At 45.7% G+C, this 17,072-nt stretch overlaps 1 protein-coding gene across 2 annotated transcripts; it reads right to left on the reverse strand.

Moving 5' to 3' along the window:
- Positions 1–462: 462 nt before the first annotated feature.
- On the reverse strand, positions 463–13,515 carry LOC132807377 (zinc finger protein 239-like). Of its 2 annotated transcripts, none has more exons than XM_060821597.1 (2): positions 13,399–13,515; positions 463–3,555 (listed from the first exon to the last, which is right to left on the reverse strand). In XM_060821597.1, exon 2 carries the CDS (start codon positions 3,150–3,152, stop codon positions 2,145–2,147), a length of 1,008 nt encoding a protein of 335 aa, XP_060677580.1. In that variant the 5' UTR covers positions 3,153–3,555; positions 13,399–13,515; the 3' UTR covers positions 463–2,144. The 2 variants fall into 2 exon arrangements, with proteins under 2 accessions (XP_060677580.1, XP_060677581.1); XM_060821598.1 differs by lacking the exon at positions 13,399–13,515 and adding an exon at positions 4,601–4,723.
- Positions 13,516–17,072: the final 3,557 nt, after the last annotated feature.

The following is a 17,072-nucleotide window of genomic DNA, read 5'->3' on the forward strand; positions in this document are numbered from 1 at the left end:
CATTTATACACGGGGCAGCAGTACTTGGAAGAACAACACTGCAGTGAATCCCTGGACACTTCCAGAGACAGATACTGTCGGTGGAAACTCAGTTAAATTCTGCCATCAATTGGGTGATAGCCAAGTTGTGAGTGAGGTTGAACTTGGTTACTTGAGGAGTTTTATTTTTGGTTGCTACATACAATAAAGTGTAAATGATTGTTTCAGCAGTTTATTGTGTGCAGTTTCTGAGTTAAGAGCCAAATTAAGGCGATTCACCCACAACCACAGTGAGAGGCTGGGATTCATGTTGACTCCATTGCATTCAGCAGTACATCACGTCAATACCCTTATAAAGCGAAGGCTGACAGCACCACCTTTCTCAAACAGAAACACCCAGAGGAGCGTGTCACCCAATAATCTGTAAAATTAGCATGAAAAGTGGTGTAACTTGTTCTAGTGATAAGAGTAAATCCCCAACACTTTAAAATCAGCAATTTATTTATCCAACTCTCACGGTGAACAAATGAACAAAACTATTAACAAACTGTTAACAGGCCAGGAGCAGATGGGTGGCACGGGTTTAGTTGGGGATCATGGACTGGCTGGTTTGAAGGGTCTGTTCCAGGCTGCATGACTCCAAAGCACTGAATGAATGGGGATCCATCCCAAAGATGATAAAGGTTTCGAGCACCACCTTAGGCAAATGTGTGGACTCAGTCAGCCAGCCAGTTCTCTCCAGGAGACTGTCTCTCAAGAAAGGAAGTGGTTTCCTGTCCCATCAGCCAGATTATCCTGTTTGGATTAGGTCCTATATTTCCAACAAAATAGGTAGACAGGGCAGTGTCTATAACAAATATGTTATTAAACTTGGAAGAGTGCTGAAGACATATACAAGGATGTTGCCAGGACTCAAGGGTCTGTGTAAAAGGGAGAGGTTAGACAAGCTAAGATATTTTTATTTAGAGCATTAGAGACTGAGAGAGGCCCTTAGAGAAGTGAAGAGATCGTGAGACGCATGGAGGGGGTGAATGCACTCACTTTTACCCCGGGTTGGGGAAGTGAGGGCTAGCGGGCATCAGTTTAAGGTTAGAGGAAAAAGAATAACAGGGAATGTGAGGGGCAACTTTTGTTTTTACACAGACGGTGGTACACATATGGAATGAGATGCCAGCGGAAGTGGTTGAGGTGGGTACATTAACAACATTTAAAAGGCATTTGGACAAATACGTGGATTGGAAAGGTATGAAAGGAAATGGGCCAAGTGCAGGGAAATGGGCTTAGTGTTGATGGACAGTTTGGTCAGCATGGACCATGTTGGGCAGAAGGGCCTGTTTCCTGCTGTAGGACTCTATGATTCGCGTCTCTTTGTAGGTCCGACAGTTTTGAGTTTCCAAATGAACATTTCACTAAATCAGGCCGAATAAAATCCAATCTCATTTGTCAACTGTGATGCAGAGGTGCTGGTGTTGAATTGGGGTGGACAAGGTCAGAAGTCACACGGCACCTGATGAAGGAGCAGCACTCATGAAAGAGCAATGCTCCTAAAGCTTGTGATTTCAAATAAACCTTTCGCACTGTAACATGGTGTTGTGTGACTTCCGACTTCTTCAACTCTGGGTTTGTCTCAAACTTGATGGGATACTTTGTCCAACTCGGCATATTTTATCAGTATCGCTTGGAGGAATTTTTTTGAAGATTAGATTCCCTACATTATGGAAACAGGTCCTTTGGCCCAACAAGTCCACACTGGCCCTCTGCAGAGTAACCCAGCCAGACCCATTCCCCTATCCCTATTCCTCTACATTTACCCCAACTAATGCACCACACCTGCACATCCCTGAACACTATGGGACAATTTAGATGGGCCAATCCATCCTAACCTGCACACCTTTAGACCAGGGGAAGGAAACCAGAGCACTCAGAGGTAACCCCTACAGATGTGGGGGGCATTGTGAAAGCTACACACAGACTGTCACCCTGAGGATGCAATTGAACCCAGGTCAACATCATGAGGTAGTGGTACTAACCACTGAGTCACCATGCCACCCCTGAGCCACATAGGTGGGCTTGGGAGGTGGTGTTAGGGGGGGGGGGAAAAGAGGGTGAGTCCAGCACAAAACAACAAAAGCCCACTGCACCCACTGTCAGAATAGGCAGGAGGTTCAGCTTTGGGGGTGACCCACTGCAGCATCACTGGTGGAATCTGATTGTTGGATGCACTTGTGCCCCTGCTGGTGCCTCCGCAAGTTGCAGGACAATGTGAACCTCCGCCCGCAGTCGGGGCAGGCAAACGGCCTCTCCCCGGTGTGGACCCATTGGTGGGCCAGCAGTTTGGAGGAGCGGGTGAACCCCTTCCCGCACTCGGGGCAGCTGAATGGCCTTTCCCTGGTATGGACCCGCCGGTGGGATAACAGGTCAGAGGAATTGCTGAAGGCCTTACCACACTCTGGGCAGGCGAAAGGCCTCTCCCCCGTGTGGATTCGCCGATGTCTCAGCAGGTCGGAGGAATTGCTGAAGGCCTTCCCGCACTCTGAGCAGCTGAAGGGCCTCTCACCCGTGTGAACCCGCTGATGGGCCAGCAGGTTGGAGGATTTACTGAAGGCCTTTCCGCATTCTGGGCAGCTGAAGGGCCTCTCCCCTGTGTGGACCTGCTGATGGGCCAGCAGGTTGGAGGAATTGCTGAAGGCCTTCCCACACTCTGGGCAGCTGAAGGGCCTCTCCCCCGTGTGGACCCGCCGGTGCCTCAGCAGGTTGGAGGAGTCGCTGAAGGCCTTCCCGCATTCGGGGCAGCTGAATGGCCTCTCCCCCGTGTGGACTCGCCGGTGCTTCAGCAGGTCGGAGGAATTGCTGAAGGCTTTCCCACACTCATGGCAACTGAAGAGCCTCTCCCCTGCGTGGAATCGCTGGTGGGTCTGGAAGTTGTCCACCCAAGTGAACCCTTTCCCGCACATGGAGCAGTAAAACGTCCTCTCACCAGTCTGTATTTGCTGGTGGGCCAGCAGGACACAGGAGCAAGTAAAGCCCTTCGCCTGCTCGGGGCAGGAGAACGGCCTCTCCCCAGTGTGATTGCACTGATGAGCCGCTAGGACAGGTGGGACACGGAAGCCCTTCCCACAGTCACCACACTTCCATGGTTTCTCAACGGGGCGTGTTTCCTCAGGTTTCTCCATGGCTGAAGCTTCAGCTGCACACACACACACACACACACACACACACGTGTACAATCCCGCAATGAATTCCTCTTTCCACGCAGTAGAGTTGTTTCAGGCTCCACACACACTGCGCTGCAACAGTAGAGTCTTTCAACCAGTCTCCCCGTACTCAAACAGGAACCAAAGAGAACGCGTTGCTCCTTCTCACAGAATCAGTTGAAAATTGTTGCGGTCCTGATGGACTGAGTGACTGTCAGACATTGATGTGAAAGTGAGGACTGGAGACGCTGGAGAGTCAGAATCAAAAAATGCGTCGCTGGAAAAGCGCAGCAAGGCAAGCAGCATCAGAGAAGCAGAAGAATCAACATTTTGGGCATAAGCCCTTTATCTGTTGACTTTGAAACTTTTGTCTTCAGATAGTCTGTAAGAAAAGATTACAAAAGTCATTACTGCCAGTCCGGTTAAGAATGAGACATCAAGGCATTTACACTGACACCAGAGAGAAACTGAACATATAGATGTGGCAAGTGTTCGTGGCAAGTCAGAGCGATAGAGATATGTCTGCAAATGTGTTGCTGGTCAGCACAGCAGGTTAGGCAGCATCTCAGAGATATGTAGCACAGAAACAGACCCTTCGGTCTAATTCATCCGTGCCAACTAGATAACCTAACCTAATCTCGGCCGATTTGCCAGCATTTGGACCATATTGTCTAAACCCTTCCTAATCGTATACCCATCCAGATGCCTTTTCATGTCATAATTGTGCCAGCAGCCACCACCTACTCTGACAGCTCTTTCCTTAAACACGCCACTTTCTGCATGAAAGACTTATCCCTTAGGTTCCTTTGTTAAGTTCTTTTGCTTGAGCTTCTTACACTGCAATACGCCAACTTCTGTGAACAACCAAACTTTACTTAATAAAGTACAAGCTGTGGAGAAACTCTTAACACTCTTCGTAATGCTTGTACACAACAGTACCAAAAAAAAACCCTTAAAGTAAAACTGAAACAGAGGCTTACAGTTGAAGTTAGAAGGGCGGAAGGAGACAGTGCTAGCAGCCTTTCTCCACACAGTCCACTGTTTAACTCACCCAAACGAGACTTCAGCTTTCAGGACTGACCACTCCCCTTTCATTGTACAGGTCACTTCTAAAACATAAAAGCTTTGGCCTCAAGTCTCATCTGTTCATATCTGACCAAAAATGCCTCCCAATACCGTTTTTCATCTCTGTACTAAACCAGTCGCTTCGGAGCCCGGGTCTTTTTACCACCCCTCTGAAAAAAAAACCAAGGACACAGCATCCTCGAGAAGGACCAGCTTTGTGACAGAGGGATATAGGCCAAACACTGGCAGGTGGGATTAGATTAGTTTGAGAACATAGCATGGAGTAGTTGGACTGAAGGGACTGTTTCTGTGCTGTTTGACTCGGTGACTGTTCTGAAATGGCCTGAAAACTATTTTCTTACCTTCCCCCATAAATATCCACTTCTTTGTTGTTCCAAAATCAGATGAACTCAGCCTTGAATATATTCAATGATCCTATAACTGCAGGAAGACTCCCCACTTCTGAACTCAATTCCTCTTGCTAATATACCACTTGACTTGCTCATTGCTTGCTGCGCCTGTCTGACAACTGGCATTGACTAGTATGGAAGGACGCTGAGGCCCCTTTATACACATTCCTGATGAAGGGCTCAAGCCTGTAACGCTGACTCTACTGCTCCTCGGATGCTGCCTCATCTGCTGTGCTTTTCGAGCACCACACTTTTTGACTCTGATCTCCAGCATTTGCAGTCCTCATTTTCTCCACATCCCAATTTCTCACCATTTAAACAATGCATCTCCTTTCTGCTTCCACCCTCCAAGGGAATGCTATCACTTCACATCGTGGCCCTGCATTTTCCATGAGGTTGCCAACTGAGACACAGACCTGGCCCAACTTTTCCAGAATCTGTCCCCTCCATAAATTGTGATTGAGCGCGAGAGATAGACACAATAGTGGGGTCTCTGATTAGCAGGAGGACCACGCTCTTTCCGGTCCTCCAGGGCTTCCTATTGGCCCAACAAAAGAAGAGCATGCGCAGTTACCGCGGACAGTTAGGAGCACGCACAGGTTTTGCTGACACCGGCGGACATGCGCAGTGTGTGTTGTCACCGAGGAGCACGCGCAAGGTGCTGTGTGAAGTTGCTGGTGTTACTGACAGATTTTGTACCCAAATGACAATCGGAGACAAGAAAGGCTGGAGTGACGTTTTATATTTATCCTGCGGCTTGACATTTTATTCCTTTTGCATTTTATTTGACTACCCATCTTTTCCTCAGGGTAGGGGACTCCCAAACTGGAGGGCATAGGTTGAAGGTGAGAGGGGAAAGATTTAAAAGGGACCTAAGGAGTAGAAAAGAAGTGTGAAAGTTAATTCCCGTCAAGAAATACTCTTTCCAAACCTGTACATCTTTGGATTGTGGGAAGAAACCGGAGCACCCAAAGGAATCCCATGCAGACTCCACTCAGACAGTTACCAGAGACTGGGATCAAACCCGGGTCCCTAGCGTTATAAGGCAGCAGTGCTAACCACTGAGCCTGTTCAGAAGAAGCAGCAATTGATTTATATTAGGGTGACAAGGGAAAGGATTAAAAGGGACCTAAAGGGCAACTATTTCACGCAGTGGGTGGTGCGTGGATTGAATGAGCTCCCAGAGGAAGTGGTGGAGGCTGGTACAATTACAATATTCAACAGGCATCTGGATGGGTATATGAACAGGAAGGTTTGGAGGGATATGGGCCAAGAGCTGGCAAATGTGTCCTGATTAATCTAGGATATCCGATTGGCACAGAACAAACAGCTTGTTTCCATGATCCACTACTCCATGATTCTATTTCTACATAGTCAGAACTGTTATGACACGGACTGCACTCCCCCCACTAATTTAAAAGCAAAAAAAGATTTACCCCATGTGCAAATGTGAAAATTCAAGAGGTAAGGAACTGTTTCCAAGTCACTATTTAAAGTTTTATTTAATGATCTAGGGCACTAACTTGCAAGTGTTTAAATCTGCTGGGACTTTTCGTACTCCCAAATCTATTCAAATCTGTCTAAACCAGTTCAAATCTCGGGCGAAAGCCCCCAAATTTTACAACACTGGGTGCAATCTCCCCCACCTAATTTAAACCAGCAACATAGAGAAGGTTTAACCCTTGCAGTAATCTGTGAAAATTCAAGAACCAAGAAACTATTCCCAAAGGTCAGTATTTAAAGTTAAAATTAACAACTTTATTTCTTTAAGTCTAATGGAGAATAATTAATTAACAACTATTTACAACTCCTTTCTCTAACCTATCTTCTACTTTCCCCTGTATGATACCAGTCCAATGAAAACCCCTGATTAAGATTTACCGAAAGATTCAAACTTCAAAACCAGCCAGCTTTTAAATCTTCTCTTTGTATCTTCCTCTGTATATTTGCTTTCCAGGTCGGTGTCAATGTTTTTTTTTCTGTGCAAACTCCTTATCTGGACAGGTACCTCTCAGAGAGTTCTCACTAGCAGCCTACATTTGTTGGTCTTTTGGCAGTTCTCCTGCAACTGTTCAATTTTTTTTTGATTTTATACTCCAAAGCATCAAATCATTTCATTGGTGTTATTAGATTAGATTAAATTCCCTACAGTGCGGAACCAGACCCTTCGGCCCAACCAGTCCACACTGACCCTCCGAAGAGTAACCCACCCAGACCCATTTCCCTCTGACTAATGCACCTAACACTATGGGCAATTTAGCATGGCCAATTCACCTGACCTGCACATCTTTGGGCTGTGGGAGGAAACTGGAGCACCCGGAGGAAACCCATGCAGACACGGGGATTGGAATTCAGTATTTTGGGGCAAGATTTAAATCTATTGGCCAAAATTGAGTATGTTTTTGTCCCCAGGCAACCCAGCTACCGAGCTGTTCGACCAAATGTTAAATTGTTACCTTGTTCAGTACGCTTGGTGCTATATCAGGTGGTTCTACTCACTTTTCAACTCTCTTAAAAGGTAGAATACACCTCTACACCTTCTAACAGAAGCCAATTTTTCAAGACTAGGAATCGGCCATTCACCCCTAACAGGTGAAAGTGAGTACTGCAGATGCTGGAGATTAGAGTCAAGAGTGTGGTGCTGGAAAAGCACAGCAGGTCAGGCAGCATCCGAGCAGCTGGAAAATTGACATTTTGGGCAAAAGCCTCATTCACCCCGAACAGCCTGTCCTCAACTGCACATAGTTCAAAGCAAGTTTGAGAAAGATGGCTGCAGCTTTGTCTTAATATAAAATTGAACATGCGTTCAAACTTTAATGCTGTTTCTGAATATATTATTGTAGCTATTCTCAATTTGAAAGATTAGTCATTTCTTGTGCACCCCCATTTCCCAGGCAGTGTCATCACCAACCATTCTCTCTCTCTATCTTCTGAGAAGAGCATGATACAGCAATCAAAGACTGCTCGAGGCATGAGAAAGTTTAGTGGGGGTTGGAAAAGAATCAGAATGGACAGGGTGACAGAGTGTGGGGGCCATTGAGAGACTGGGGGGAACAGAGGGTGGTGGGGGCGGAAAGGAAAGACTCGGGGGTCAAAGGATGGAAGAAGAGAATGAGGGAGAGAGAGAGAAAATGGGGGACAGAAAGTTGCAGGGCGAGAGAGAATGGATGGGGGCAGTGAGTGGGGAGAGAGACAGCACAATTCCCATCTTCCCCACGACTGGGACTGTGTCCCATGAACTGGAACCTACTCCTCCCACAGCAGTCATTTCTCAATCTACATATGGCTAAAGCAGAAGAATTATATAATCCCTGCAGAGCCCATTTCACCTATCAAATTCACAACGACCTTCCACACAGCATCCCACCCAGACTCATCCACTTACCCGACAGCCCTGCAGTTCCCCATGGCTAACCCACTCTAACCTGCACATCCCTGGACACTTTAGCACAGCCGATCCATCCGAAACTGCAGATCTTTGGACTGTGGGAGGAAACCGGAGCACCCAGAGGTAACCCATGCAGACAGAAGGGGGAGAACATACCAAAGTTCACACAGACAGTCACGAGAAGGTGGAATCAAATCACTTCTAACAATTCTCCCAACCTGCAAAACCCTGAACACTGTGGGTAATTTAGCAGGGCCAATCCACCCTAACCTGGGCAAAGATAAAAATCACATGACACCAGTCCAACAGATTTATTTGGAAGCACTAGCTTTTGGAGCGCTGCTCCTTCATCAGGTGGTTGTGGACTATAAGATCATAAGACACTGAGTTTACAGCAAAACACTACAGAGTCATGCCACTGAAATGATACATTGAAGAAACCTGGATTGTAAAGTCTTTCATCTTTTAGAATGAGTTGCCGGTGTCATTAATATGTAAATCCCAGAACTTCTTAAAAGACACCTACTCGAGATAATTTAAGGTTATATAAGAAAAGGTGACAACTCAACTCAGACAATGCATTAAAGGTGTGAGGCCAGATTCTGTATGTATCCCAGTTTTTGAGTCAGACTGGTTCTATTTCCAAAGTGGAATTTACAAAATATTCCATGTATTGTCTGCCTGCAGATTGCATTTTGCTCAAAAAATGCACAATGTATCTGCAAATACAAATTCACCCCATAGACCTGTGTGTGTGTGTGTGTGTGTGTGTGTGTGTGCGCGCGCGCGCACGCGCACATGAGAGAGAGAAAAAGTCTAGTTCCATACTGTATATCTCTATGTCTATTGCATAACAGATGCTTCATTTCTGTTGATGTAAATATTGTTATAAATCATAGCTGGGTACTAATACTTAGACGTAAGGGAGAGAGAATTCTTCAATTAGGGCACTACAAGAATCCTAGCAGACCCCTATTTCTAGTTTACTTGCCAATGAACAGACACAAGCACCTATTTAATTCTAATTTTTCACCTTTTTTGTTATATTTTCTGGTATGATGATACTCGGTGTCTGGATGGTTTACAGGCTGGGAGATTGTAGGTTGGACTTTGATTGAGTGAATGTTTTATTGTCCCGAAAGGTGTCAAAGGAGGTTAAAGCTTCAGCAGAAATGAAGCACAGCTGAGAACAGACAACAACTGTGTGGGAACAGGAAGATCAACCAAGGACAAAGAAACCAGGACCTGAAATCCGAGCCGACACCAGACTGCCCTGTGGTCAGTGCTTTGATTAGCAGTGTCAACCCTCTACCTTTACCTAGCTTCCCATTCGACATGAATGCCACATCTCCCCTCAATATTTAGGATCCAATCCTTGTCATCCTGAAGCTATGTCTCTGTAAGGAGTCTCAGATCATAATTATTCTCTTCAATGTGAGCAGTCAATTCATTCACTTTTGTTACGTTGCAGCGCTATTACGACACGGGGTAACCCCCTCTGCTAAATTAAACCAGCAATATAGAGATGATTCACCCCATGCAGTAATATGTAAAAGTTCAAGAGGCAAATAACTATCCCAAAGGTAAATATTTAAAGTAAAAATTAACAAGTTTACTCTTTATGTCCAACAGAGAATATTAAAACTCATAAAAATGCCCGGTTTTATAGTCCAAAACATCAAATCATTTTATTGGTGTTAATATTATCAAAATACTTAATTCAAACTTGATTGGACTTTGGTATTTTGGGGCAAAATTTAAACTGATTGGCCAAATTTAAATTTGTTTGTGCCTCATGGCAACCCAGTTGCTCTATTTGTGTTGACCAAATATTACATTCTCATCTTGTTTATAACACTTTGTTCTGCTCGATTTTTTAAAACTCTCTTAAAGGTACAGTACCTCTACCCCTTCATAACAAGCACACAGTCAAATACTGACCTTTTAGTTTTATTGTTTGTAATCTTTTGAATCCAGTTTTAATTGCTGGTACGTTTATTCTCCTTGTTCCTTTCTATTGTTCTCTGATGTCCATTTTCCACATCACTCCATTGCTTATCTACCTTGAGTTGGATTAGCCTTGCTAAATTGCCCATAGTGCCCAGGGATGTACAGGTTAGGTGGGTTAGCCAATGGGAAATGCAGGGTTATAGTTTCATCGTAATAGAAGCAGGAGTAAGCCATTGGGCCTGTTGAGCCTGCTTCACCATTTATTAAGATCATGGCTGATCTATCCATCATCTCAGCTCTTACTTGCATTATCCCGACTACCCTTGATTCCCCGAGGGATGGGGACGGGAGCAGGATACTCTTTGGAGGGGTCAGAATGGACTTGATGGGCTGATTGGCCTGCTTCCACACTGTAGGACTTCTATGATTTACCGCAGTTGTGTTTGCCTTAGATCACAGCTCCCAGAATCTCCCACCTTCTGCAAATCAAAAGACAAGACCCCCCTCCCCTTGTATGTATGTTATCTAAATGCTTAATCATTTCTAGTGAATACAGCCCATACCTCCTGCTGCTGCCAGTAACCTTTACAATGCTGATGAAATAATGCAATTCCTGCAGTACTGAAAACTGTAAGGCTTCTAACAAGACCAGTTACTCATTCACCGCTCCTTCTGATGGACAGCATTGGAAACAAAACATCGGAGGCTGACAGAAATGAGCAGTTTAACTCAAAAATCCACCTAGCCCTTCACTGGGCACCCCAATCAGCACACTGTCCTTACTGCTCACCCCCACAGTGCAATGAATTCCCACATTCCACCAAAATCCTAGACGTACTCATGTACTCAGTTGCTGTCTCACCAATGAAAGGTTTCATTGTAACTTCTTCTGCTTCCAGTAAAGGCAAAACATCTTTGAAAGCTGCTCTGAAACTCCAGTCTTCACAACAACACTTCTGCTTTCACGTAAGATGATTAAAGTCATACAGCACAGAAACACAGCCTTCAGTCCAACTCATCCATGCCGACCAGATATCCTAAACTGGTCTAATCCCACTTGCCAGCATTTGGCCTGTATCCCTCTAAATCCTTCTTATTCACATACCCATCCAGATGCCTTTTAAACGTTGTAATTGTAGCAGCCTCCCCACTTCCTCTGACAGCTCATTCCAAACATGCACTACCCCCGTGTGAAAAAGTTGACCCTCAGGTCCGTTTTAGATCTTTCCCCTTTCACGTGAAATCGATGCCCTCTAGGTTTGGAGTCGCCTACCATGGGGAAAAGATTTTGGCAATCCAACCTATCCATACCCTTTATAAACTTCTGTAAGGTCACCCATCAGCCTCCAATGCTCCAGGGAAATTATCTCTGGTGTATTCAGCATCTTCCTATCGCTCAAACCCTCCAACTCTGCCTACATCTTTGTAAAGCTTTTCTGAACCCTTTTAAGTTTCACAACATTCTACCAGAGGGCGGCAACTGGAATTGCACACAGTATTCCAAAAGTGGCCTAACATGACCTCCCAACACCTGTACTCAATGCTCTGACCCAAAAAGGAAAGTGTACCAAATGCCTTCTTCACTATCCTGTCTCCCTGCAATTCCACTTTCAAGGAATTATGAACCTGCAAGGACACTTTGTTTAGCAACACTCCCCTTTAACTATGTAAGTCGTGCCCTGATTTGCCTTACAAAATGAAACACCTCACATTTATCTAAATTAAACTCATTCTGCCACTCCTTGACCCATCAGCCCACCGATCAATTCTAATTTGTATTGAACTTTGTTTCCTCTCTCATCCCCTAAAAGCTGAGAATCTCCATCCCACACACACTTCCTCCATTCTGACTTTGCTGAACCTAATTCCTGCTGTAACTCATCCTGAAGGGTGTGGTTCATGCTGATTAACAGGCCCACACTCGGGGGAGGTGGAGATCTAATTGAAACAGACAGAATTCTGACTGGCCTGGACAGAGTTCAGGGGAAGATGTTCCTATTTATAGGAGAGTCTAGGACCTGAGGGCACAGCATCAGAGTAAAAGGAATATCTTTTAGAACAAAGATAAGGTGAAACATTTTCAGCCGGTGAGTGGTGAATATGTGGAATTCATTGCTACAGAAGGCTGTGGAGGCCAGGTCACGGAGTAGATTTAAGATGGAGGTAGATGGTTCTTGAGGATCAAGGGGGTCGAGGGTTACAGGGAGAAAGGGATTGAGAAACTTATCAGCCAGAACTTGATAGTGGAGCAGCCCTGATGGGCTGAGAGGCCTAATTTCTGCTCCTGTGTTTTATGGTCTCTTGCTGTCCTGGACTAGGAGTGTGCAAATTGGGAGCAGGAATAGGCCATTTCGCCTGTCGGGTTTGCACCAGCATTGAACAGATCATAAGTAGATATGAGTATACCTACGTAAAAGGGTAAAACAAGGACTGCACATGCTGGAAACCAGAGTCTAGATTAGAGTGGTGCTGGAAAAACACAGCAGGTCAGGCTGCTCCTCGGATGCTGCCTGACCTGCCATGAATATACCTACATTCAGGTTAATAGGCTGGAATTTTTTCCACTGGAGCAGAGGAGGATTATAAAATCGTGAGGGGTATAGATGAGGTGAATGGCCAAAATCCTTTCTCTAGGCTGGGGGTTCAAGTCTACGCAGCAAATTTTTGAAAGAAAGAGAGGAGAAAGATTTTAAAAGGACATGAGGATCGCCATTTCTCTTCTCTCCCCCCCCCCCCCCCCCCCACCCAGCTATAATAGAAGGGGTTCGAAGGATATGGGCCCAGGGCTGGTAAATAAACTAGATTAGGATAATTGGTAGGCATGGACAAATTGGACCGAAGGGTCTGTTTCTGTGCTGTACATCTCTATGACTCCAATATAAAAGATTCAGAGGGATATAGGTTAAACACAGGCAGGTGGGTCCAGTTTAGTTTGAGAACATAGTCAGCATGGATTAGTTGGACTGAAGGGTCTGTTTCTGTAACTGATCTGTACTGGTCTTGCCTTCCCCCATAACCATCACTTCTTTGTTGTTCAATAAGCAGATGAACTCAGCCTTGGAGATATTCAATTACTCCCAAACTGCAGGAAGGCGTCCTCACTTCTCAACTCAATTCCTCTTGCCAATATCCCACTTGCCTTGCTCGCTACTTGCTGCACCTGTCTGACAACTTGCACTGACTGGATTAGAAGGACGCAGAGGCCCTATTGTATATTCACACATCATTTCTAATGAAAGGCTCGAGCCTGAAATGTCAATTCTCCTGTATTTTCCATTGAAAAAAGACCTGGACTCACTTTCCCAGAGTCTCTCCCCTCCCTGGATTCACTCCGTTTCCCTTCAGTTCCTGCAAGTCAACAGCTGAACCCCGGAATGGAAAAGGGGTTGAGAAAAGAGCGTGCTGTACTCACAGATGTTGGAGAGAGGAAGGAAGTTGCAGTCTGGGGTGAAGCTCAATCTTCTTTCAGGGAGAGAGGAGCAGCAGCAGCAACTTCAGAAGTTCATGGTCCTACTTCCGCATCCAGACAATGGGTTTGCTGTGATTGGCAGGAGGACCAGTCTCCATCCGGTCCTCCAGAGCTTCTCATTGGTCCATCAAAACAAGATCACGGAGTGCTTCCGCTTTTTGCGTGAGCATGCGTAATATTTTGCTGACACCATGGAACATGCGCACTGCGTTGCTGACACCGAGTAGCATGCGCAGTACGGAGATGTTGGCATTACTGACAGATTTTCAAAGTTAAAAATCACACAATGCCACGTTGTCGCCCAACAGGTTCATTTGGAATCACTAGTTTTCTAAGCGCTGCTTCTTCATCGGTTCGTTGTGGAGCAGAATCAAAACACACAGACTTTATAGCAACAGGATTGCAGTGTCATGGGATGTAATATTAAACAACTTCAGCTGACCTCTACCACCTTTTAGAATGACCATGTTAGTTTTGATTCCTACATCTGTAAATCCCAGAACTTTTCAAAAGTTACGTTCTCAAGATAGCTTTTAACAATAGGTGTCATCTCAATCAGATAATGCATTGAAGGTGTTAAGCTAAAGTCTGTCTGTGTCGCAATGTTAGGTCAGACGGATTCTATTTCTATCGTGGTATTACAGAATCTTACATGTATGCGTTTTTGTGCAAAATAAAATGCGATTCTGCAAGTACAAATTCAACCCACAAACTTGTGTGTGTGTGTGTGTGTGTGCGCAGGAGAAACCGAGTGATTATATGTGTGTGAGAGAGTATAATGGAGTATAAGTCTGTGAGAGGGTGTATGTGTGAGAGAGAGAGAGAGCATTTGAGAGAGTGCATGTGTATGAGAGAGTCTGTGTGATTGTGTTGGCTTGAAGGTGTGTGTGTGTGAGAGTGAGTGAGTGAGAGACAGAATGGGGTCACCTGGAGTGTGACATGAACCCAACGTCCTGGTTGAGGCCATCTCCATGGGTATTGAACTTGGCTATCACACTTTCCTTTTTTGCCTATCCTGAAGTCTACCTTGAAGGATGGTCACCCGAAGATCCAAGGCTGAATGTCCTGGACTCCTGTAATGTTCCCCGACTGGGAGGGAACACGCCTGGCTGGTGATTGTTGTGCAGTGTCCATTCATTTGTTGCTGTAGCCTCTGCTTGGTCTCATCAATATACCAAGACTCAGGGCATCGTTGCCTGCAGCATATGAGATAAACAATGCTGGCTAAGTCACATGAGTACCTGCTACACTCATGGTGGGTGGTGTTCCCATGTGTAATGGTGCTAATCGTGTCAACACTCTGATACGTCTTTCATCATCTGCCGTGACAGAGTTGTATCGTGTTGTCCTGAAGGCCAGGTGGTTTTCTGCGAACAACTATTTGTTTAAAGTTTGGTGGTTGTTTGAATGCGAGAAGTGGAGGCGTGGGGAAGGTCTTGGCGAGCTGCTCATCCTCATCAATAATGTGTTGCAGGCTGCGAAGAACGTGGCGGAGTGCTTCGGCTCCTGAGAAGTACTGGACAACAAAGGGTACCATTTTGGTTGCAGCTCGTGTCTGTCTCCTAAAATAAGTCATTACAGTTTCTTGCTGTGACACATTGGAACTGGCAGTTGATGAGTTGAACATTGCACCCCGTTCTTATGAGAGCATGCTTGTGTACTTCCAAGTGTCTGTCACGTTCCTCCTCACCTGAACAGGGCTTGTCCAGAGGGGATGGCTGTTTTAATATGTTTCACTAGAGAAGTGTAGCACTGTCAGGTTATCCATGGTTTTGCGGTATAGAGAAGTGCTGAGACATCCATTCTTGATAGAGCTGCATGTGTTCAAAAATGAGACAGATACTAAATAGTGTGGCGAGTGTGATGGTGGGATGAAACTTGTTAATATCACAGTATCGTTGTTTCAGTGACTCCTCACCATGGGTCCAGAGGAAGAAATGTCATCAATATATCTGCTGTATAGTGTTGATTGGAGGTCCTGTGCAGAAAAGAAGCCTTGTTCGAAACTGTGCATGAAAGCGTTGGCATACTGGAGTGCAAATTTGGTCCCCATGGCTGTTCCATGTGTCTGGATAAAGAATTGGTTGTTAAAGGTGAAAATGTTGTGGTTGAGAATGAAGCGGATGAGTTGTAGGACAGTGCTCAGAGATTGGCAGTTGTTGGTATTGAGTACTGAGGCTGTTACCGAGATGCCATCATCGTGAGGAATGCTGGTGTAGAATACTGACACGTCCACGGATTCAAATAGTCTGTGGATGCTGAGCTTCTGGAAGGATTGGATCAGAAGTCTTGATGAATGTTGTCAGTTCATGGTTGTATTTTTTGGTCAGATCAGCTGGTAGTTGCCTGTCGTGTTCCTGTTCAGTTGTTTGTACACTTCCTTGCAAAACTGAAAATGTGTTGCTGGAAAAGCGCAGCAGGTCAGGCAGCATCCAAAGAGCAGGAAAATCGACGTTTCTGGCATGAGCCCTTCTTCAGGAATGAGGAAAGCATGTCCAGAAGGCTAAGATAAAAGGTAGGTAGGAGGGACTTGGGGGAGGGGCCATGGAAATGCGATAGGTGGAAGGAGGTCAAGGTGAGGGTGATAGGCCAGAGAGGGGATGGGGGTGGAGATGTCAGGAAGAAGATTGCAGGTTAGGAGGGCGGTGCTGAGTTCGAGGGATTTGACTGGGACAAGGTGGGGGGAGGGAAAATGAGGAAACTGGAGAAATCTAGGTTCATCCCTTGTGGTTGGAGAGTTCCTAGGAAGAAGATGAGGTGCTCTTCCTCCAGCCGTCGTGTTGCTATGGTCTGGCGATGGAGGAGTCCAAGGACCTGCATGTCCTTGGCGGAGTGGGAGGAGAAGTTGAAGTGTTGAGCCACGGGGTGGTTGGGTTGGTTAGTCCGGGTGTAGGTTGGTGGGGTGGTAGGTGAGGACCAGTGGGGTTCTGTCCTGGTGGCGATCGGAGGGGCGGGGCTCAAGGGCGGAGGAGCGGGAGGTGGAGGAGATGGTGTGGAGGGTATCATCAATCACATCTGGGGGGAAATTGCGGTCTTTGAAGAAGGTGGCTATTTGGGTTTTACTGTATTGGAACTGGTCCTCCTGGGAGCAGATGCGGCGGAGACGAAGAAATTGGGAGTATGGGCAGGCATTTTAAAAAGACATGAGGGGCACCTTTTTATTTTAAGACAGAGAATGGTTCTCATGTGGTATCAATGTCCAGGGGAGGTGGTGGATACAGGTACAGTTACAGTGTTTAAAAGACATTTGGATAAGTACATAGAGTCATAGAGGTGTACAGTATGGAAACAGACCCTTCGGTCCAACCCGTCCATGCCGACAAGATATCCCAACCCAATCTAGTCCCACCTGCCAGCACCCGGCCGATATCCCTCCAAACCCTTCCTATTCATATACCCGTCCAAATGCCTCTTAAATGTTGCAATTGTAATAGGAAAGGTTCAGAGAGTCTGGACCAAACACTGGCAGGTGGGACTAGTTTAGTTTCAGAACACAGTCAGCATGGACTAGTTGGACTTAATGGTCTGTTCCTGTGCTTTATGACTGTAACTATCTGCAGTCCTCACTTTTTACTCGAAGATTTTAACCTACTGCGAATCATCTTGCAAGGATGCCT

This window comes from Hemiscyllium ocellatum (assembly GCF_020745735.1).
Source record: "Hemiscyllium ocellatum isolate sHemOce1 chromosome 27 unlocalized genomic scaffold, sHemOce1.pat.X.cur. SUPER_27_unloc_16, whole genome shotgun sequence".
NCBI lineage: Eukaryota > Metazoa > Chordata > Chondrichthyes > Orectolobiformes > Hemiscylliidae > Hemiscyllium > Hemiscyllium ocellatum.